Raw genomic sequence first — 25,077 nt, 5'->3', positions numbered from 1 at the left:
AAAATTCCCGCTCTTCCAGGTGCAAGTGAGGCGGTGTCCCATCCTGTTGGTAAATGAAGTCGTTCGAATCAGTCTCCAACTGTGGGAAAAGAAAGTTCACAAGTATATCTAGACACGAGTTTCCTGTAAAAGTGCTCTTGGCAAAGAAAAGTGGACCATAAACCTTTTCCCGTGAAACTGCACAGAACACATCAAATTTTGACCTGCACTGCGCCAAACGTTGAACGCAAAACGTTTTCTGTTGTCCCGACGCCATTTTTACTAGAACAGAAGTAGGCGTACACTGCTGCTACCTAGCGGGAACCATGTAAAACTGGAGAGTTTGCTCTTTCCAACAGAGCATTGTTCACGCACATATCTCAAATAATATAATTGGTATGATTTTTTAATCGGATGATTCTTTTTGATGCACCCAGGCACCTGCCTGCACAGCGCCACCTGTGGACTTAGCTATAATCTACACTTACGTTCAAGCATGTATTTCTCGCGGAGTTTTGTCCACACACTGTAGCTTCGGCAGATTAATTTCGATGTTCTGCCATCGTTTGCTTGCTATGTTGTCCGAGCTGCATTTACCTCTACAGCAAAATTAGACGTGTTATAATAGATCATACCAACTCACTACCGTAAAAGTCATATTTGAAAAGTACCATCAGTCACAAAAAAGTATTCGCTAGGAGAATTATTGTTGCTTTCGGTTTCCTACAAAGACCAATTTCAGACTTATCTACATCTACATCTACATGACCAATCTGCAATTCATACTTAAGTGTACGGCAGTCGGTTTATACAACCACTTCCAGATTACTTCTCTACCATTCCTCTTCCAGTAACATGTGGGAAAAATGAACTCCCAAATTTTACGGGCAAGCAATGGTTTCTCTTACTTTATCACGATTATCATTTTCCCTACGTAGGTGGGAGTTAACAAAATGTTTCAGCGTTTGGGGGAGGAAACTGGTAACTGAAATTTCGTGAAAAGATCTCACAGCATCGAAAATCGCCTTTGTTTTAACGATAGTCACACCAATTCGCTTATCATATCTGTGGCACTCTCCCCTATTTCGCTATAATACAAAGTTAGTTTCCCTTCTTCGAACGTTTCCCACGTCCTCCTCCAATCTTTTCTGCTAAGGATTCCACGCCGCACAGTAGTACCAGGGAAGCGGATGGACAAGTGTAATGACGGCAGCGTTTTTAGGAAATTTTTTGCCTCTCCTAAGTTTACTGCCAATAAAACGAAGTCTTTGGTTAGCCTGCCTAGCAACAGTTTCTTTGCGATGGTTGCAGTTTAAGTACTTCGGAGTTGTAATTCCTAGGAATTTAGTTGAATAGACAAGTTTTAAATTTGTGTAAATTATCGTGAAGACCGCACATCTTTGTTTAGGGTCAATGGCCACTTTTCACAACATCTTGTTAAAGTCATTTTCATTTCGATTTTCTGAAGGGTTTACTAGACTTTCAAAAAACTAAGAGAATTGCAGATTGAACAAATGATTGTACGTACACATTGGTGGTGCATATTAACAAAAAAAAACTCCGTTTAAGGGTCCAGGTAACTTACATGTACAATACCAGAGTATGTAAGCTGAAAATGTTGCCTATGAAAATGAAAATTTATCTGAATTTCAGGTCACTGGTGGCTCCTTAAATAAATTGAGACGATACGCGTCTGTCAAAAGAAATATTGAGTTGCATACAGATGGTCATAACTTAAAAATCACTAATAGCAACTGACGATTGACACATCAACAACATCCAAGGGTATTTTTGCTTTAAATTGTAATTTCCTCTAATTTACTAATTTATATTTTCTGATCTGACATTGAAGTTCAGTTCCTTGCTGCTTCTTAGAAGGCTGACATTCATCTGACTATTTACTAACAATGTAAAACGTACTAATGGCGCAACTTTTCATCTTCCCTTTTTCTAAAACCATGTCGTCCGGCATAATGGCCAAATCATGAACGAGTAAGGCATGAAATGTTGCCGCAGTGGATACACCGGTTCCCGTGAGATCACCGAAGTTAAGCGCTGTTGGGCGTGGTCGGCGCTTGGATGGGTGACCATCCAGCCGCCATGCGCTGTTGTCATTTTTCGGGGTGCACTCAGCCTCGTGATGCCAATTGAGAAGCTGCTCGACCGAATAGTAGCGGCTTCGGTCAAGAATAACATCATAACGACCGGGAGAGCGGTGTGCTGACCCCATGCCCCTCCTATCCGCATCCTCCTTTGAGGATGACACGGCGGTCGGATGGTCCCGGTAGGCCACTCGTGGCCTGAAGACGGAGTGCTTTTTTTTTTTTAAAGGCATGAAATGTAGTGCTTTCCGGACTGTACTAACCCCTTGTTTTCAAGAGTTCATAGGGAAATGCTCTGGCTTCAGTAGTGGAAACACTGATCACCAACGATAAAGCTTCTTTCAAACCAACGACAGGTTGTATCATATAGTTGGGATTCTCTTTGCAATGAATTAAGTTTGACGTCAGCTTTGCAAGCAATGCTTGCATTCCATTTCCAGAGCAGTTAGTGATGTCCACTATTAGTAAGTGATTTGGTACTGAAATAAACTACTGTACTTCTAAGCTCAATAACGCTCATTAGAAACGAAGTTTGTCTTATAAGGCAGCTACATGACGTAAATTACCCTTCAGCGTCATTTCTCATGAAGTTTTGTTCGTCTGTATGGCAGACAGTTACGACGCAAATGTAGCAGTTTTACGGAACAAAAGTAACATTTGATTTGACTCTTATGAAATCGAGTCGGGACAGGCAGAGGAGCGTCGAACAGTAACATTCTGTAAATTATTCAGACGACATAGTCGCGCACTAGTGAAGGAAAAGGGACGAATAAATGTCGTGGTAATGTTGAAATACGAGTACATGAAACCGTATACTGGAAAGGAATAGCACGACAACGCCTGCACGTGAAAAGAGAGCTAACGTAGAGTGTAAGTTTAGAGCTCTATCGCAGCGTCTGAATAGCCAGTAAAAATGGGAGCGTAACATTAACGAAACTGCAGTAAGACGCCTTTTGCACAATTTGACAGTCGTAACACTTATGTTACTGCTAGCCTTATGAGCTCTATTGTATAATTTACTTCAGTCGTTCTTTTTTATCATCAGAAGCAGTTTTATGGATTACATCGTCTGGCTTGCTCCATCTGAAGTCTTTCTGTGTTCTTCCATGACCTTAAATCCTGAGGTTGCATAATACATATCTAATGTAGGTATGCGATTTCCATTCACTCTTATTATATCGGAACGTACAGTTCTTTTTCTTTATATGCCGGCCGCTGTGGCCGAGCGGTTCTAGGCGCTTCAGTCCCGAACCGCGCTGCTGCTACGAATCCTGCTTCGGGCATGGATGTGTGTGATGTCCTTAGGTTAGTTAGGTTTAAGTACTTCTAAGTCTAGGGGACTGATGACCTCAGATGTTAAGTCCCATAGTGGTTAGAGCCATTCAAACCATTTGAATCTTCTTTATATGGTATTCTTTTCAGGGTTCCGTTCCTCAGTCGGTAAAAACGAAACCCTTATGCGATCACTTTGTTGTCTGTCCAACTGTTAAAACCATTCCTCTCAGGAACGGGTAGGCGTGTCAAGTTGAAATTTATGGCACATATTAAGATCTACGGTCCCTTGGCGATGTGTAAAAGTGAAGCTTCTGAGAATACGATCAAAAAATACGGCCATTTATGTCATGTATTTTGATACTCGCAAACGCACTCTTTAAAATCTATAAGGTACTTCCCCGTGACGTATAATCAAGAAATTTCACAAGAAGAAAGGTTTCGTTGTACATGTAAAGATAATTAATCAGAAAATTGTTAATTTGTATTTCTTACCTCATTTGTCATCCGACTTCAAACTTGAAATTAAAACACTTGCAATCCCTGGGGCCGGTATCTTGCCAGAGTAATATCGATAACAGGCAACAATCGTCGAGATCCTCGATTCCAGGAGTGAATGAACTGCCCATACAAACACCATTCTGTGTGTGTAGCGTATTGAACTGGGGACCTAGAAGCGACGGAGAGGCTTCGTCTCTGCTGTAGCCCTCAGTGGTTCACAACCCCACAATAGGCTACAGCAGTCCACTCACCCCACCGCCGCCCCACACAGAACCCAGGGTTATTGTGCAGTTCGAGCTTCCAGTGGATCCTCCTTCCCCCCCCCCCCCCCCCCCCCCCCGAAACGCGAAACGTCTCATACCAGACAAGTGTAACCCCAAATATTTGCGTTGTAGCAGAAGTTTAACAGCGAGACAAATCACTTGACGTCACTGCTCGAGAACAGGCTGACGGACTAATCACTTTCTTTATCCGTTGCAGTATACTCTATTCAGAATGCTGTGATTATATTAGGGAGTAGTCTCTGCTGTTGCGTAGTATGAGTGCGAGAACACATGTTACGAGAAACACAAGCAATCACCATCTCCTAAACGTGTGACTTTGCCCCACATACGGCAGTCTTATTGAAATCAACAGCAGTCCTTCGGTGAAGTAAGCTACCAAGCAAACAAGCTACCCTGCTGGACTCACAGCAAATAAGCAACTCCCCTTTCCCTCTCTCCTCCCCCAACCAAGGAGCGATCCGCTTCCCCACCCTCCCAGTTATCAACTCTCCTCGTCATCGCGAAGGGGGCCTAACTTTTAGCTTCCCCCCCCAATCGTCGCCAGAGCGCACCAACAGCCGTCTACCACGCCCTCGTGGACAAACCAAGCACTTAGGCGAGGAATCATTAGCTAGAGAGTCGTAATGGCTCAATTACTTACAAAAACCTAAAAACTTATGGCATAACTAATGTCAATCTACGTAAGCAAAGTAGCCTGCTCTGACACACGAACATGCTGCTCGTAGATGCAGAATGGCATGGCATGCCATAGGTCGTTTTTCCAAGTAGTTTAATATCTTCATCCCAATACACTCTAAAGTCAATGCGTATAGAATTCTTCAGTCCAGTATTCATCATATTTCGGTAACTGTAATGTAAAGTATTGTCCTAATTTTAAAATGTCTTGAAAATATTTGTGTCAGGTGAGTAATGTTAACAAAATAGCCGCGGACCTCACCTTGAGCTTCGAGACAGTGGTTGTGTGCTTGGATCTTAGCCGCCCGCGTCAGCCCTGTGCATGTATCTGCGTGGGTTCCCATAAATCAAATCACACGGCGAGTTCGTTGTTTTTCCGAGCTTCTGTTCCCCAGTTGTTACCGAGCCACCGTCGGTCCACGAAGTACCCTCGCCGATACTGCTGATTATCATGCCTTCCGCATATATTAAATCTTTATTTCTGTGGGAATAACCGCTCAATGCTTTTCCATTACAAACGTCTAGAAAGTGGTAGTTTTTTGCGTAAATCTTTATTGAATTCGCAAACACCATTTTTGTCACTTTGATCTGCGATATACTTCGTCGGCTTAGTTCCTCAGTCCCTCATCCTGATGCAACACAGCTGTGTAATCCTTTTCGATTTGTGAAATTTAAGTTGTGCTTCACGGCGTTCTATAGCCGTCGGTGGCTAAGGTACCTGTGGGGTCACCCATGCCCGAAAGGTCTTGAGCCTGACGAAAACACCAGGTTGTGACCCATCCACTTATTCTTCCATCGTCCTCAGGAGACTCTCGATGGATGTAGTAGCTCTAGAGTTGTAAAACTACCGTAAACTATCATAAGTAGATAAAGTTTGTTGTAGTTTTCCTAGTAGCTTTGGTCAGTTAAGGTCGTACCCACATTACCTATATGTCAGGTGAATTGCATACCTATTGGGCGTTACCTCATAATTATCTCTTTCTTTGCATATGCGATCAGTGTCTTCCTGTATTCCCTAAAAAGTGGATGCAGTGATGAGTCTAGAAATTGAATGAGGATATATAAAAGGCCATGTAACCAGTGGCACATTTTTTTTCTATGTAGTTATCCTCCTGTCATCAACTAGCGGTAAACAGAATTTATAGCAAAATTGAAGTGGTCGATGTTTAGGTTTTATTCAAAAACTGTTCATCTGTAGCGTGAAGTAGAGGGGAGTTGTAATAAAAGTAAACAAAACAACACAGATTTATCATACAGCACCAGAAAACGCAATTTCCTCAACAAAATTAAAATTAAATATTCTGTAAAAATATTACATCAGACACCGCTTCAATACATCATCGAACCTATGTAATACATGTTCCTGTTATTCATTAACAACTTCTGCATTTATCAATAATAACAGGAAATTCTTGCTTCTATCATGATGAAGAACTTTCTATTGAGGGCAAAATAACAACAGTCTATATATAATTTTCTATGTTTGTGCATGTAAACTGTACTGCCATCAAAAGTAATTGCTTTGGTTACATAAAAGCGCAGAAGTTTCGCTATCAGTTAACTTTTATTGCTTTTAAAATGTAATTTATATTCTGTAAAAATATAAAATACACTCTGGGACTAACACTGTTTGACGTGTGGTTTCTAACTATGTGGCAAGACAAACAACCGAACAAACAAAAATAAAGAGAGGTCGCTGGCTCTTACACATCCATTTATTGTTTCAGTAATCTAATCATTTACTACATCATTTATGTAGTGTACTAAAACTACTGAACCGTAGTTATGGTACAGTGTAACTCTAGGTAGCTTTCAAGAAGCTGTGCATAATGCTGTCCGCGTCCTTTCTTATGACAGAAGGCAAGGACTCATTACATGGTAAAGACGATAGCAAGTCGAGGGAAAAATAGCTGGATCTCGAATCTTCCTCATTCTACATTTACAGCAAGCAAGCCATTCATCACACCATATAGAAATCTGTGTAAGTCATCCTGTAGCACCTCACAGTCATACAACGACGACGTTTTCCCGTGCATTCAGCATAATTAGCAATCTGACTGCTTCTCACCTGTCCAGCAGATCTTCTATGTATATACAGAACAAGATCGATCCTACCACACTTCTTTGGGACACTCCTGTCAATAACTTTTTCTCTGATGAACAATCGCCGTCCAGGATAATTGGGTACTACTAAGCCGTTATTACACGACATTTCTGTCGTATACAAGTCGGGACCAGTATCTCAAGTGTACACCTCGCGAACTGCTAACTTTTTCGTTTTCCCTATTGCACGATACACCTAACATGTAAGTCCTGCACTAGCCGTACGAAAGGAGCATATTCGGAACTGCGGGATTGTTTACGTCCGTTGAACGTGAAAAATGGCACTTTTGTAAAGTCACTATTTACTCATACTGAAACTTCTGAGAGGTCTAGGTTCTCCATTATTAGGCAATTATTTTTATGTTGTGCATCTATAATGAAATTACATTATGGTTACATAGCGTTTCACAATATTTTGGGCATGAAGGACGCAATTATTTATGCAGCACATCCCGTGGCGTTGGTCGCCGTAGTCGTTAGGAAAAGAGAAGAACGACGACGTAATGCCAGGCGAAGGAATTGGGTTCTACCCCGGCTGCGAAGAAGGGGTATAGGGAGGGACGTATTCCCCCTGTTAACGAAAGAGATCCACGGGAATTTTGGAACTTCATCAGAATGGATGTGTCATGTTTTGACCAGCTTCAATCGATTTACGTGACAGGAACTGCGCAAATAAGACAGTAATGAAGGAACCGCCACACACTCGGTTTAAGCAGATTTATCGCTTCTGTGTCACTCCTTTCAGCCTCTCTTCTCAGCCCGGCAGAGTAATGCGACCACAAATTTGCAAAACACGTTTTACAGTCCTCACTGGACGCGACCGGCACAGCTGTTCCGATTCTTGTGGCAATTCTCTCAGCAATATCCTTCCTGGCAAGATGAAATAATACAAAAGATACAATTAAATCAAACACGTACAGCACTTTCACGAATTGAGGTGACATGTATACACATAGAAAGTATGTATATTCACGTAAAACTTATAAAGTCAGTATCAAACATTTGTAGACGTACCTTGTTATGGTACAGCTTTTCTAGGGGATCAGACGGACATTTTTCCTTGCTGTGTGGCTCCGTTTTTTTTTTTTTTTTTTTTTTTTTTTTTTTTTTTTTTTTTTTTTGAGTCATCAGTCAAATGTTCAAATGGCTCTGAGCACTATGGGGCTTAACTACTGAGGTCACCAGTCCCCTAGAACTTAGAACTACTTAAACCTAACTACCTTAAGAACATCACACACATCCACGCCCGAGGCAAGATTCGAACCTGCGACCGTAACGGGCACGCGGTTCCAGACTGTAGCGCCTAGAACCGCTCGGCCACTCCGGCCGACTAGTCATCAGTCTTCTGCCTTATTTGATCTTAAGTTCTGCAAAGCTCTCTTAAACTCTGATTCTAATACTGGATCCCCTATCTCTTCTAAATCGACTCCTGTTTCTTCTTCTATTACATCACATAAATCTTTCCCCACTCATAGAGGCCTTTAATGTGCTCTCTATACCTATCCGCTCTCTCTTCTGCGTTTAATAGTGAAATTCCCGATGCATTCTTAATGTTACCACCCATGCTTTTAATTTCGCCGAAGATTGTTTTGACTTCCCTATATGCTAAGTCAGTCCTTCTGACAATCATTTCTTTTTCGATTTCTTCACATTTTACATGCATCCATTTCGTCTTAGCTTTTCTGCACTTCCCATTTACTTCACTTTTCAGCGGCTTGTATTTATGTGTTCCTGAATTTCCCAGAACATTTTTGTACTTCCTCTTTTCATCGATCAACTGAAGTATTTCTTCTGTTACCTATGGTTTCTTCGCAGTTGCCTTCTTTGTACCTATGTATCTCTTTCAAACTTCTGGGATTGCCCTTTTTAGAGAGATCAATTTCTCTTCAACTGTACTGCCAACGAAGCTATTCCTTATTGCTGTATCCTTAGCCTTACATAACTTCAAGCGTATCGCGCCATTCTTAGTACTTCTGTATCCCACTTCTTTGTATATTGATTCTTCCTGACTAATCTAAACTTCAGCCTATTCTTCTTCACTACCACATTGTTATCTGAGTATGTATTTGCTCCTGGATACGCCTTACAATCCATTATCTGATTTCGGAATCCCTGTCTGACCATGATGAAATCTAACTGAAATATTCCCGTATCACCGGCCATTTTCAAGTTATACCTCCTCCTCTTGTGATTCTTGAGCAGAGCGTTCGCTATTACGAGCTGAGATTTATTACAAAACTCAATTAGTCTTTCTCCTCTCTCAATCCTAGTTCCAATCCCATATTTTTCTGTAACTTTTCCTTCCTGCCCCACAACAGCATTCCACTCCCCCATGACTATTAGACTTTCATCTCCCTTTACGTACTGTACCACCCTTTCAATATCCTCGTATACTTTTTCTACCACTTCATCAACAGCTTGCGTCGTCGGCATATATACCTGAACAATCGTTGTGTTGGTTTTCTGTCGATTCTGATAAGAACAACCCTATTAGTGAACTGTTCACATTAACACACTCTCTGCTCTACCTTCTTATTCACAGATAATCCACTCCCATTATACCATTTTCTGCTGCTGTTGATTCTACCCTATACTCATCTCACCAGAAACCCTTGCCTTCTTTCAGATTCACTTCACTGACTCCTATCACATCTAGACTCAGGCTCTGCATTTCCATTTTCAGATTTTCTAGCTTCCCTACCACATTCAAGCTTTTGATATTCCACACCCCGACTCTTAGAAAGTTATTCTTTCGCTGGTCATTCAATGTTTTTCTCATTCCCCCCACCCCTCGGCAGTCTCCTCCCTAATATCTGGATGAGCAACTATTCTGGAATATTTTGACGATGAAGAGATATTCATGACACTTTTTTTCTTTACAGGCCACATGTCCTGTGGATACACGTCATGTGTCTTTAATGCAGTGGTTTCCATTGCTTTCTGCATCCTCATGCCGTTGTCAGTCCTTATTCTTCCGCCTTTAGGGACAGTTTCCCACCCGAAGGACAAGAGAATGCCCTGAACCTCTGTTCGATCCTCCGCCCTCTTTGACAAGGCTGTCGGCAGAATGAGGGTGACCTTATACCAGAAGTCTTAGGCCACCAATGCTGGTTATTAATCAAAATTTAAGTGGTGGTGGGTTTCGAACATGGGACCTATGGCGTTTTGATTATTAATCAGAGACTCTATCCCTAGACCACGATATAAAGCCCTAAAAGTACCTTCTCTTTCTTTGTTCCACTGTTATTCTACAATAACAAGCTATCATTAGGAAGACGGCCTTTCTCAATGGTAATACAAAAACAAAGAATTTTCCTCTATTACTGTGGTTATGAAAAATTACTCAATGAAAAATCTGTAGACTGTCTCGCGCAATAGCCAAAAGAGTCCTCCAGAACTCACGTATCTACATCTTCCACTGCCAACTGGTGTAAACAGTAAAAAGCAGAAAGCCCGTGCGAAACGTTGTGTACACACCTCATCTACTGTGCAAGCACGGATCCATGGCAGAATAGAATGGCTCCTACTTCTCCCTGGTGGACAAACCGTCTGCTAAAACCGTCGCCTCACCCATTCTACCAGAAGGTGGCAGGCCACCTAAGTCTGACTTGTACATGTTAGGTATGGCGTGTAATACTGGCTTTGGCTTTAATGCAGCGACTCACATCTCTGCGAACCTTTTCCGTGTGCTCAAACACTTCGCAGAAGTCTAGAAATATGGATCTACCAATTGCCCTTCATTCATGGTGCCTGATACCTTGTAAGAAAAGAACAGATAAGCTAAGTTTCACATGTGCGATGCTTTCTAGGACCGTGTTTATTTGTAGACAGAAACTTATCTACCTCAAGGAAATTAATTACACTATTGGAAAAAATTGGTACCCCCTTTCAGAAGTTTCCACTTCAGTCAAGATTTATTGTGCGTAAGGAGTATACGAAAAGATTACATTTACACATCAATAAAACAAGTAGTCCTGAGGTACCAGGTATAGATCCACGCTGAAACACCCATATTAGTAAGTGGTGTAACCTCCAAGGGCAGCAATGCAGGTGCTGATTGTGGGATCCAGTAAATCTCACAGATGGCGAATAGTCTCCTGGGATACGTTATGCCACGCCCGCTCGACCTGTTCACGTAGTTCTGTAAGAGTTGTTGGTTGACGATTTGCACGACTCGCTTCTCGTCCCATATATCCCATGTGTATTCGATTCGAGACAACTCCGGTGACCGTGCTAGCCAGGGAAGCTGCTGCACGTCTTGCAGAGCACGTTGAGTTTCATGGGCAAAGAACAGGTGCGGTGCTCTGTAACAACGGACATGCTGTTCTCTTCAGTTTCTTGAGGTGCTGCCAACCTACACGCGGAACATCGAACAGGTCTGAGCGACCTTGTTGCAGGGATGACAGTACCCTCGCCCAACGACTCACCGTGCTTTTGCCAGGTCTCCGTAGGCATTCTGCAAGCGCCTATGAATATGTGCGGTGCTCTGGTTTTCCGCCATACGAAATTAGCTATAGCTATCCGCTTGGAACGCTTCGTTACTGTCATTTTTAAAGCTACGTATAGCGCCGCCACCTGTCGGAACTACCTGTGCAGTAAGCAGTCTTCATCTGACTGGGAATTAATTACATGTGGTGTTCCTCAAGGTACCAGTTTAGGCCATTGCTCTTCCTTGTGTATGTTAATGACCTCTTATCTATTATATTGCCAGACGCTAAGTTGTTTTGTTTGCAGATGGTACAAACATTGCAATAAGTAGTAAGTCAAGTACAGATGTGATGTTTAAAGCTTTCCCGGCAGTTTATGGAACAGGTCAAGTACAAATTTACAAATAGCTTCTAATCAAATTTTCACTGACATTAATAAGTGGTTTAAAGCTAATTATTTATCATTAAACTTTGAGAAGACCCACTATATGCAGTTCAGAACCTGTAATAGATTTCCTTCCAGCATGAGTATAACGTATGAAGACATATAGATAGAAGAGGTTGACAGTGTTAAATTTCTGGCATTACTACTCGATAATAAATTCAGTTGGGACGGGAATACCACAGTATTGCTTAAGCACCTAAACAAGTCTGTATTTGCCGTGAGAACGAGGTCAGATGTAGGAGATATAAATATAAAAAACTTGCATACTTTGCTTATTTTCATTCTATTACGTCATATGGCATCATATTCTGGGGCAAGTCATCAAACCGAGCAAAAGATTTTAGGGTGCGAAAGCTTGTGATAAGAATCATTTGTGGTGTAAATTCAATAACATCTTGTAGAAACCTGTTCAACGAACATTGTATTCTAGCCACTGCTTCCCAGTATATTTACTCCTTAATGAAATTTGTTGCAAGCAATACATCTCTATTTCCAACCAATAGCTCAGTACACAGTATCAATACTAGGAATAAGAAGAATCTACATAAAGGTTTAAAATCACTTACCTTGGTCCAAAAAGGGATCGAATATTCAGAAACACACATTTTTAATAAATTGCCAGCAATCATTAAAATCTTGGTTTCAGATAAAGCACGGTTTAAACAGAGTTTGAATGACTTTTTGATGGGCAACTTCTACTCCATAGATGAATATCTTAACAGGGCCTGTTAAGTCAGCTTAAGTAAAAGTATCTGTTAGATTTCAGTTTTGACAACACTTGGGCACAACAGTCAAGATTAGGTATTTTGCGTATGATAGTGGATAATAGTGTTTCATTCTGACAGTGTGTTAATTCTGCAAATATTAGCTGTCCCAGTTTACTGCACTGTATTAGCTTATTTTCGACTATCTCCTGACAAATGATCAGGGTAATAAGTACTATATTCAAATGTTTTATGTTTTTATTTCATACATTCTGACATGTTCCACACCCACGAGAATCATCTCATTTTTTGGGTCTTTGGAACGAAAACTGAATCTAATCTAAACTGATTTATTGGGGATGAAGCGGGAATATTCCACTATGTCCCATAACAGACTCCGCAGTTTTTCAACCGAAATTGGTCAAGAAAAAAATGTGTGCATTACCTACTGAATGCGCCTATAATTTTATTTTCAATACGGTTTTCAGAGGGTGGACTTCCATCATCTCGTGGACTTACGTGAATAAATAAACGTGCTGTGTGAATGACAGTGGGATAACCTATGGCCCAGTCTAGTAGAAGAAGACAAAAATAAAACACTATTTTAGTATATGCCTCCAATTTTTATGGAGACTTTTGGTTGCAAAGACGAACTGAAAAATAAATTATGTAGCCTCAGTGATCACAGGTTCTCTTCCTGTCGTGTTTGTATCACATACACTTTGTATATACTTCACTGAAATTAGCAAAGACGACATACTAGAAACAACGAAGCGTAAAGAACAAATAAAATATTAATTTATGTAACAATTTTTATTATTATTATTGTTATTATTATTATTATTATTTTGCAATAGTTACATTAAATGTTCTCTGTGTGTGTGTGTGTGTGTGTGTGTGTGTGTGTGTGTGTGTGTGGAGGTGCCGGGGTGCCGGGGTGCCGGGTTCAATTCCCGGCCGGGTCAAAGATTTTATCCTCTCAAGGACTGGATATTGTTTTGTCATCTTCGGTTCATCATAATCGAAGCGTAAGTCTCCGAAATGGCGTCAATAAAAAGACCTGCGCTAGGCAGCTGGACAACCCCAGATGAGGTCTCCCAGCATGGATGGCATGCGTTACCTCGTTTCAGTCCTCTGGATATTTCTTTCTTGGAATTGAAGTGTGCAACACTCCCTTTGATACGACTGAAGAATTAGGTCAGCGATTTGTACGTCCTGACAAGATTTACGAGATGATCAGGTGGTGTTGGAAAGAATTCGTAACTCACTGCAGAGATATGTGTGGCATTGCAACCAAATGCGGATATTGTACACCAAGTTTATAAAGGAAAACTGTTTTAATCTATAAATAGCAAGCTGTAGAAAGTTATAATGACCACGGAAGATGGTTTATAAATAAAAGGGAAACGCATCTGGTGGGAAACACTCTTAAACTGTAGTAAGCTTAAAACGAAAACACAAAAAAATAGCAATTGATAGTCTCCAAGCTGTTCCCAAAATAGCGCCGCTGTCGAACTGCACGAAGCACAATTAACAGAATAAAAAATCTGCTTCAGTCGCCAGTAATTATTTACTGCACGACCGGCTTCGAAGCATAACGCTTCATTTTCAGCTGCCACCAGTTGCGCACAAGAGGAGGAGCTACTAGCACACAAACTCTGTGGGGTGACAAACCAGAATGAAAGGTAAAGACGTGAAAAGTGGTGTACATACATAATTATCGAGAGATAAATATGTGGCGGTTCGATCATTCAGTCATGAGACGCATGGGACTGGAACAAAAACGTTGACATAGAGGGAGGGATCTGTACAGAAAGGAACTCGATAGTTAAAAAATGAGTAAGTAACTGCAGTCGATTGTTGGACCAGCAACCGTGGCGCTCACCTCGACAGCAACACTCGGAAGTGCCCAGTGCAACGGACAGAGAGCCAGCTGACCGCGGTGGTGGAAGCGACTGTCGTAGGAGTCAGTGAGGTGGAGAACCGAAACAGACAGCCGAAAAGGTGCAAAAACAGTGGCGGACTGGTCCGTACGTAAGTGTGGTTTACAAGTTCGATACAAAATAGAAGAGAAGAGAAATAACTAACAGCTACGTTTGATACAGCATTGAATGCAGTATATCTTCAAGTTTTATTCCCGCCTAGCACAATTAGTTCCTGACGTTCCCGCTTGGTGGCATGCGCGAATGAGTTATTCCAAGAGACATCGTGGAGTCGTATAGCTGTGTTGTTTACGGTTTCATGAATACAAATCCGCTACAGTTCAGAGACAATTCAGGACTAAATATCGCAAGCCACCATCTCAAAGACAAGCTGTTGCTAACTGGCACAATAGTTTCGCTGAAACAGGCTGTGCATCAGATAGGACACCACGCCAGTGTCAGCCAGCGGTCTCTGATGCGCATTTGAAAAACTTCAGCAGCCTTGCTTTCGTCGTCCAGATAAACCAACGAGACGTGTCAACTTAGAATTTAATATGCCATCCCCATTTCAGGGCACGATGAGAGGTAGTCGAAACCATGGCAGAGAATGGTGGTTTCCACTAGCTCTAGTCATGCCCTGAAATGAGGAATATTCTACTCATGGTTCTCCCACATTGGTATTCAGCCGCCCACCGAACCTATACAATATTCTCGTCCATCTCTACGCAACCCTAGCTCCCAACCCCTTGTCTCCTGACTCATATCCCCATAATAGACCTAGATGCAAGACCTGTCCTATACTTCCTCCCAGCACCACCAGTCACAAACATCACTTATCCCATCAAAGCCAGGTATACCTGTGAAACCCGCCATGTGATCCACAAGCTAAGCTGCACCACCATGCTGCGTTCTACATGGGCGTGACAACCAACAAGCTGTCTATTCACATGAATTGCTGACAAACTGTTGTCTAGAAACAGCTGGACCACCCTGTCGCTGACCATGCTATCGAACACAATGTTCTTCATTTCAATGACTGCTTCACAGCCTCTGCCATCTGGATCCTTCCCACCAACACCAGCTTTTCTCAATTGCGCTGGAGCAACTCTCCCTGCAATACATCCTACATTCCCATAACCCACCAACCTTCATTAGTCATTGTCTTTACCCATTTCACCGCTTCCCTGTTCCCATTCCAGCACCACACTGCCCTCAACTCCACCAATACAATGTCAGTCTTTTTTGCTTCTCTCTTTTTATGCATGCTTCCCTCTCACCCACCCTATGTCTGACATCCTGACTGCACCAAGCTACCTACCTCTCTCCACCTACACCCTGTATGGCCCCAAAAGCAGCACGTTACTGTCCCCCACCCTTACCCTGCTATCCCTCCCTCTCAGTGCCCCACCACATGGTTGCCTCTACCACGATGTGCTGCGGTTTGCAGTCTCACTAGTAGGCAGAGCCGTTTACCTGTGTGTGTGTGTGTGTGTGTGTGTGTGTGTGTGTGTGTGTGTGTGTGTGTGTGTGTGTTCTATGAAGACATTGTTAGCCAGCAGTTCACTTTCTGACAGTCTTTTTGTTGTGCCTATCTGCGACTCAGCATATCCGCTATATGGTGAGTAGCAGTTATCCTTTTCAAAATATTGTTATATTCCACTCCATTCTTTGATAAATACATACACTATGTGATCAAAAGTATCCGGACACCTGGCTGAAAATTACTTAAAAGTTCGTGGCGCCCTCCATCGCTTATGGTGGAATTCAGTATGGTGTTCTCCCACCCTTAGTCTTGATGACAGCTTCCATTCTCGCAGGCACATATTCAGTCAGGTGCTGGAAGGTTTCTTGGGGAATGGCAGCCATTCTTCACGGAGTGCTGCACTGAAGAGAGATATCGATGTCGGTCGGTGACGCCTGGCACAAAGTAGGCGTTCCAAAACATCACAAAGGTGTTCTACAGGATTCAGGCCAGGGCTCTGTGCAGACCAGTTATTGTCGCGTAACCACCCCGCCACAGGCCGTGGGTTATGAACAGGTGCTCGATCGCGTTGAAAGATGCAATCGCCATCCCCGAATTGCTGTTCAACAGTGGGAAGCAATAAGGTGCTTAAAACATCAATGTAGGCCTGTGCTGTGATAGTGCCACGCAAAACAAGGGGTGCAAGCCCCCTCCATGACAAACACGACATAACACCACCGCCTCCGAATTTTACTGGTCACACTACACACGCTGGCAGATGACGTTCACCGGGAATTGACCCTGCCATCGGATCGCCACTTTGTGTACCGTGATTCGTCACTCCACACAACGCTTTTCCTCTGTTCAATCGTCCGATGTTCACACTCTTTACACCAACCGAGACGTTGTTTGGCGTTTACCGGCGTGATGTGTGGCTTATGAGCAGCCGCTCGACCATTAAATCCAAGTTTTCTCACCTCCCGCCTAACTGTCATAGTACTTGCAGTGGATCCTGATGCAGTTTGGAATTCCTGTGTGATGGTCTGGCTAAGATATCTGCCTATTACACATCACGATCCTCTTCAAAGGTCGACCTGTACTCTTTCGTCCTGTACGTGACCCTTCACGTTTCCACTTCACTATCACATCGGAAACAGTGGACCTAGGGATGTTTAGGAGTTAGAGTGTGGAAATCTCGCGCACAGACGTATGACACAAGTGACGCCTCATTCTGCTCTCTCAAGATGTCTATTGACTACTGAGGTCGCTGATATGGAGTACCTGGCATTAGGTGGCAGCGCAATGCACCTAATGCACCTAATATGAAAATCGCATGTTTTTGGAGCTCTCCGAATACTTTTGATCACATAGTGTATGTAACATATAAATGGAAAACGTTGTTAACAAAAGAAAAAGTTCATCATCAACTTATTTCAAATTTTTACGTGCTGCTGATGATACTTTACTAACCAATAAATGGCTTTATGCAACAAATTGTCAGATTCTCTGTTAAAACCGACTGCGTGGAAAGCATGCTTTGCTGTGAAAATACAGGTTTTGTTTTCCTTCTCACAGTAGTATTAACTTATATACAAGGGCATTTGAACCATTACACAGATTCCAGAATGAGATTTTCACTCTGCAGCGGAGTGTGCGCTATCAGCGCACACTCCGCTGCAGAGTGAAAATCTCATTCTGGAAACACCCCCCAGGCTGTGGCTAAGCCATGTCTCCGCTATATCCTTTCTTTCAGGAGTGCTAGTTCTGCATGGTTCGCAGGAGAGCTTCTGTAAAGTTTGGAAGGTAGGAGACGAGATACTGGCAGAAGTAAAGCTGTGAGTACCGGGCGTGAGTCGTGCTTCGGTAGCTCAGTTGGTAGAGCACTTGCCCGCGAAAGGCAAAGGTCCCGAGTTCGAGTCTCGGTCGGGCACACAGTTTTAATCTGCCAGGAAGTTTCATTACACAGATTATTTCTCCTGCATATATTCTTTCTCCTTACAAATAATTTCAAACTAAAATTCTATATTCTTCGTCGCATTCAGTTTTGAGAGGAATGTTGAATTTATGGTTTATCATCTTGAATGGGAAAATGCTATGGAATCCGAATCATCCGAAACTTTGCAATCTTGTCCATTCACATATTAAAATTATGAGAAATACTTTCATTGACACTATTATCTTCATAGATCTAGCATCTGGAGGAGTACCCCTTATATTAATGATCCCAAACGACCTACCCTTTCATTTCAATTGACTTTATTTTCGAATCAAAATTTCGTTTGCAATAACAATAAATAAGTGTCAAGGACAGAGAGAGAGTGTGTAAGAGAATATGAACAGAAAGACGGAGGGGGAGAAAATGTACACAGAGGGGAGGAAGGAGGAGATGGACACAGAGAGGGTAAATGAGCAAATGGCGAGTGGCTGGATGGGAGCAGGAGATGGACAGTGAGAGAGAGAAGGAAGACGAGATGGACAAAGAGAGGGGGAGAAGGAGATAGACAAAGAGAGGGGAGGAGAAGGATATTAAGACATCAATTCCTATGCATATTAACAATGTCAAAGCGTTTCTGGGTTCGCTAGTTTAGAATAAACTTGCGTTTAAGCATAGTTTATTCATCTAACTTAAACTCAGGCTTCTGGTTCAGACTGCGCAATATTTCAAATTACTGGAGGATGCCAACGATACCCCCTTAACGATAATGGTGGAGGATGGTTAGATTTTTATTAATATCAGTTACTGAATGTTTACAGGCCTTAAGTTAGCTGTTTAAAGCAGATTTTGGTTTGCTTAGATCCTGATGTTCTTTAAACCTGAAAGCACACCTCCATGCTGTGTGACCTAAGTATTGGCGGTCACAGTCCCCACACTTAATTTTACAGATGCCCGACTGTGCGTATGGATTTTTGTTATGGGTTTCTAGCCACCTGAATTGAAGGCCCACTTTTATGTTGTAGCGCGTCCTTCTGAAGTCTTCGATCGATAGCTCATTTGTAAAGCCCTCTCCTCAATTAGACGTCCAATGGGTGGCCAGACGTGGCTTTTTTTATACGAATCACGATTGATGTTCCATCGGACAAATGGCCTTTGACGTAAACGGCCCTGTAACACTCGTTGGAAGGGTCTAGGCCTGAAGAGGGAGCTGGGGAATGTTTTCATGGCATTCCCTGGGTGATCTCGTCATTGTGGAAGGCACAGCGGATCCACACAATTATCCCTGGGGACCATTTCCTCCTCCACACGCAATCTGTTTTTCCTCGGCATCATGGCATCTATCTGCAGGACAACGCAGAGTATCACACCACTCGCCGTCTACGCACGTAGCTCGGAGAGCACCAGGATGAGCTGACCGAACTTTCCTGGCCACCAAACTCCCCAGATTTAAACGCAGTGCAGAATCTGAAATAGAATCTCGATATTTTCTCTCTATGGATCGTCAGCCAAGAAACCTAGCGCAGCTGACCACGGCACTGGAGTCGGTATGACTCCACATCCCCGACAGTACGTTCCAGAACTTCATTGACTCTCTTCCTGTATGTCCGCACTGCAAAAGTTGGCTAATTAGGCCTTTGACTGATGGTCACATTGATGTGACTGGACCGTGTATTTCGCAATTTAGGATACATTATTTTATGCCCTAGTTTCTTCCCACGGTTCCTCTGCTCATTCAAAATCTCCTTACCTCTCTCAAGTTGGACAGGGGGTGGAGGAGGGAAGGAGTTTGAGGGAGTGGGAGAGGCCCAACGCTTCATCGTTTCTGGAACTTAACGGTCCGAGTTTCTCAGGCTGGACAGAAGACCCCCCACCCCCACCCTTGCCAGGTGGCACGACTGGTATAGACTGTTACAAAAAGGCTATAGTTTTCAGTTTTCTTGCAAACTGTTGTCATCTTGTTAGTGTATCTCAGAAAGGGACTGGTAGCAGGTTTCCGTTGGTTGTAAAGTGAGAGTGTGTGTTCGTGTTTGCAGGCTGGAGTCGCGGCACCGTCAGTGGATCCTGCAGCGACAGCGCGAGCTGGGCTGGTCGGAAGAGGCGCTGTCAGGCCTGGAGGAGCTGCTGGACAGAGGGGACGCCCTGGTGGTGGCGCCGACGCCGCTGCGGCCCTTCAGCAGGGGGCGCGTGCTGCTGCGGGGCGCCGACCCCACGCTGCCGCCGCGCATCCAGCCCAACTACCTGCAAGACCCCAGGGACGTCGACACCATGCTCGCGGGTATCAGGTATCGAAGCATTGCATCACCAAAGATACCAAACGCATAGAGATGCAACACCGCTGTGGCACTGAAACGAGCTCAGAAATCCTCTGGCATGTCTTCTGTCGTCAAAACAAGGGTGTCTCCGCAAGTCCATCCATAAGGATGGACTTTTATACAGGATGGTTGCGGGACCCCGGCTGTTAACACAAAATGTCAAAGCAAAAGACCTTCAGTCGTCTAAATGTCCAATTTTATTGTGTTTGTGCAACGTTTCAGCGATACACACCTGACTCACCTGTATCAAGAATACCACCTCTTGTAGTTTCGAAATGGGGGTGTACAGTCACTGGTATTCGTAGCCTTCTTTTTGACAACGCGATCCCTTCGACTGTCAGAGAAATGCTTATGCAACAGTCTAACAGTCTGCGAGGGAAGTTCGAAGGAATCGTGTTATCAAAAAGAAGTCTACAGATACTAATGTCTGTCGCTGGCCTCTATTTGTTTTGTACAAAAGGTGAGATTCTTCCTACATGTCGGTCAGGGAGTCTGAAGATGCCGCAGCGTAACGCTGAAATTTGTTGTTGTTGTTGTTGTGGTCTTCAGTCCAAAGACTGGTTTGATGCAGCTCTCCATGCTACTCTATCCTGTGCAGGCTTCTTTATCTCCCAGTACCTACTGCAACCTACATCCTTCTGAATCTGCTTAGTGTATTCATCTCTTGGTCTCCTATGATTTTTACCCTCCACGCTGCCCCCCCCCCCCCAATACTAAATTGGTGATCCCTTGATGCTTCAGAACATGTCCTGCCAACCAATCCCTTCTTCTAGTCAAGTTGTGCCACAAATTTCTCTTCTCCCCGATTCTGTTCAATACCTCCTCACTAGTTATGTAACCTACCCATCTAATCTTCAGCATTCTTCTGTAGCACCACATTTCGAAAGCTTCTATTCTCTTCTCGTCCAAACTATTTATCGTCCATGTTTCACTTGCATACATGGCTACACTACTTACAAATACTTTCAGAAACGACTTCCTGACACTTAAATCTTTTACTCGATGTTAACAAATTTCTCTTCTTCAGAAACGCTTTCCTTGCCATTGCCAGTGTACATTTTATATCCCCTATACTTCGACCATCATCAGCTGTTTTGCTCCCCAAATAGCAAAACTCCTTTACTACTTTAAGTGTCTCATTTCCTAATCTAGTTCCCTCAGCATCACCCGACTTAATTCGAAACTTCTAGCAAAAATAAAATAAAATTGGAAATTGAGACGAATGAAGGTCTTTCGATTTGACATTTTATAAGGGTGACTGCACTCTTGTTTGATGCAGCCTGCTACGAATTCCTTTGTTGTACCAACCTCTTCATTTCAGAGTACACTTACACCGAGCGTCATCGAGTATTTCTTGGATATTTTCCAATCTCCGTCTTCCCCTACAGTTCTTACCCTCTACACCTCGCTCTGGAGCCATGAAAGTTACTCTCACATGTGTTAATACACGTCCTATCATGCTGTCCCTGCTCCTTGGCAGATTTATCCATACGTTCCTTTCTTCAGCGCTTGTGTGGAGAATCTCCGTATTCCTTACTTTATCAGTCCACCTAATTTTCAACAGTCTTCTGTAGCACCAAGTCTTAAACGATTCCATTCTCTTCCATTTTCCTACAGTCTATAATTCACCATCGTACAATACTGTGGTCGAAATGTACATTCTCGGAAATTTCTTCCGAAAATTAAGGTCTATGTTTGGTTCTCGCAGACGTCTTGTGGCCAGGAACGACCTCTTTACCTCGGCCAGTCCGCATTTTATGTTCTTCTTGCTTTGTCCGCCATGGGTTATTTTGTGTTGTTTGAGACTTCCCTGGCGTAATAACTTCGAGGAAAAATCTCATCAGTCAGCGGTATTGAAACCTAAATGTTTCGGGTGGTTTGTGGACGACACTTTTGTAGTTTGGCCACATGGAGCAGCAACGCATCATGCATTTTTGGAACACCTTAACTCCCTTCACCAGAGCATCTGCTTCACCATAGAAGTGGAGAAAAATGGAGACCTCCCTTTCTTAGATGTCTGGGTCCGCAGAAAATAAGACGTTCCCTTGGCTAAAAGTTTGTTTTGTAAACCGAGTCACACCGACCTATATCTACGAGGTACGAGCTTCTAACACCCATCTCAACGCAGTCGCTATTACGGACTTTCGTTCATAGGACTAGAATTACCTCAGATGCAGGGATCTTATCAGCGGAGCTTAGCCATCCTCGGTCTATGCTTATACAAAATCGGTACTCTGATAAACAGATCAGTAATGCATTTCAACCTGCTCGCACTAAAGCTCACGAAGAAACGGAGAACACCACGAGGATGATTTTTCTACTCTATGTTGGCGGAGTGTCCTTTAAGATTGGAAGGCTGTTCAAGGAACATGCGTCCTCCAGCGCAATAGCAAATTATGCTTGGTTAAATTAAGGACAACCTGGTCTAAGGAGACCAGGGATGAATAAAATCCCGTACCAGCATGGAAAATCATACATTTGCCAGACGTGTAGCACTGCTGAGGATAGATGCGTTGAACATAGACGTCAGACCAGATTGCGTCAACCAGAAAAGTCTGCTGTGGCTGAACACCATCTTGAACGTGACACACCATGAGTTACTGAGAGACAAAGATCCTTTCGTCCGCTTTCACGTACTGGGAAAAATGGTTCAAATGGCTCTGAGCACTATGGGACGTAACATCTGAGGTCGTCAGTCCCCTAGAACGTAGGACTACTTAAACCGAACTAACCTAAGGACATTACACACATCCATGCCCGAGGCAGGATTCGAACCTGCGACCGTAGCGGTCGCGCGGTTCCAGACTGTAGCGCCTAGAACAGCTCGGCCACCCCGGCCGGCTCTACAGTTTTATTGCATTCGCTAGGAGCGTGGGTAATACAGGCAGAACCATATTTATGCTGTGTGTACCTAATGTGTTATCGGCATCCTGCAATCTTACGCGCAGAATTTCGTCTAGATCATAATTTCTTTTATTATTTGGTTTTAATTAAGATGCATGTCAGCAATACGTACCATAAGCTCAAAGGAACACATGTAAGGACATAAAGTAAAATAACACAATGTACAAGACTGGTTCCCACATGTCATCGTAATGAAAATCATAAAAATAATGAAACAATGAATATCATCATGACTAACCAGAGAGTCATTAGATAAGTCATACTCTTCTCTATTTCTTTCAGAGGAAACTTTATGGCGCATCCTTAGCTGACACTATTTCAGCAAATAACTCATCCAGAGTTACAATATATTACTCTTTCCATTTAATTACAAATAGTATCTAGGAGGAAGTCTCATTTTCGATTTCTGACGCTCGTGGAAACGAGGCAGAAGTTGTCTTCTTATTAATTTGCATATAAAGGAGTCATATGTAATAATTCCAACTCCAAAGTCGGCAGGTGCTGACAGCTGAGAATACTACAGAACCAGCAGTGCATAAGTCATACTTGTAAAATAACGACACGAATAATTTACAGAAGAATGGAAAAACTGAAAGAAGCCGATCATGAGTCAGATTACTTAGGGTTCAAGAAAAATGTAGGAACGCCGAGGCAATACTGATACAAGAAGATAAATTGAAAAAAGGTGCGCACGCGTTTACAGCATTTAAAGACTTAGAGAAATCTTTCGGCAATTTTAACGGGAATACAGTCTTTAGAATTCTGAAGGTAGCAGGGATAAAATACAGAAACCAAATGGTAGTTATCAGAGTCGAAGGACATGAAAGGGAAGCAGAAACAACGGAGTTTTTGCTATGGCTTATGTTATTCAATCTGTACGAAAACAAGTTTTAAAGGAAACCGAAGACAAATTTAGAATGACAATTGAATTTTAGGGAGAGGAAATAAAAACTTTCAAGTGTGCTAATAACACTGTAATTCTGTCACAGACAGCAAAGGACTTGGTACAGCAGTTGAACGGAAAGGATAGGGTTGTTGAAAAGATATTAAAAGATGAATGACAACAAGATTATAAAAAGGGTAACGGAATGTAGTAAAAAGAAATCCAGTGATGATGAGTGAATTAGATTAGTAAATGAGACAGTAATTGCAGTTATGAGTTTTGCTCTTTGAGTTACAGAACAACTGATAATAGCGAAAGTAGACAGAATGTAAACACAGACTATCAGTAGCAAAACAAAGATTCCAAGAAAAAAATTGCTCTGAATACAAATTTAAATGTTAGAAATTCTTTCCAGAAGTCATTTATTTGGATTGTAATGCTCTCAGAAAGTTAAACTTGGATGATAAACAGTTCAGACAAGAAGAGACTACATTTTTTTGAAATGTGGTGCTACAAAAGAATGTTGAAGATTTTATGGCCAGACAGAATAATTGCTGATGTGGTACTGGTCTTAAATGGAGAAAAAAGAGATCTGTGGCACAATTTGACTAAAATAACGGATTAGTTGATAGGACACATTCCGTGGCGACAAATCAGTCTTCGGACTGAAAATTACAACACCAGCAGTCACATTATACAGTCAATACCAACATGTGATATCGCAAAGATTTGTTCTAAAGCATTCTACTAGAAGTCTGTCTACTATCGTTCCATTTAAGTCAATTCATTCAGAACTAATTCTCAATAAGTGGTCCTAAGACTGTCATTATTATGATTAATACATTATTGATTTAACGTCTTATTTCGTGGTGGATGGATAACCGTTGTTTCAAATTAACTGCTTCAAACTAAGGTATTAAGTAGAATGAGATTTTCCCTTTGCAGCGGAGTGTGCGCTGATATGAAACTTCGTGGCAGATTAAAATTGTGTGCCGAACTGAGACTCGAACTCGGGACCATTGCCTTTCGCGGGCAAGCTATGTCTTCTCAATATCCTTTCTCCCAGGAGTGCTAGTTCTGCACGGTTCGCAGAAGAGCTTCTTTGAAGTTTGGAAGGTAGGAGACGAGGTACTGGCAGAATTCAAGCTGTGGGTTGTGCTTGGGTA

The 25,077-nt window shown here is 42.6% G+C and overlaps 1 protein-coding gene across 1 annotated transcript in view; it reads left to right on the top strand.

The window, feature by feature from the left end:
• The window catches only part of LOC124805592 (glucose dehydrogenase [FAD, quinone]-like), a 163,194-nt gene that overhangs the window by 124,133 nt on the left and 13,984 nt on the right, over positions 1 to 25,077 (top strand). Inside the window, exon 6 of the mRNA XM_047266159.1 lies at positions 19,846 to 20,094. Coding sequence (XP_047122115.1) covers positions 19,846 to 20,094 — 249 coding nt within the window. The remainder of the gene's footprint in view (positions 1 to 19,845; positions 20,095 to 25,077) is intronic.

This window comes from Schistocerca piceifrons, chromosome 7 (genome assembly GCF_021461385.2).
Source record: "Schistocerca piceifrons isolate TAMUIC-IGC-003096 chromosome 7, iqSchPice1.1, whole genome shotgun sequence".
In the NCBI taxonomy this organism is placed as follows: domain Eukaryota; kingdom Metazoa; phylum Arthropoda; class Insecta; order Orthoptera; family Acrididae; genus Schistocerca; species Schistocerca piceifrons.
Note: the sequence above shows the minus strand (reverse complement) of the source record. Positions and strands in the feature narration are given on the sequence as shown.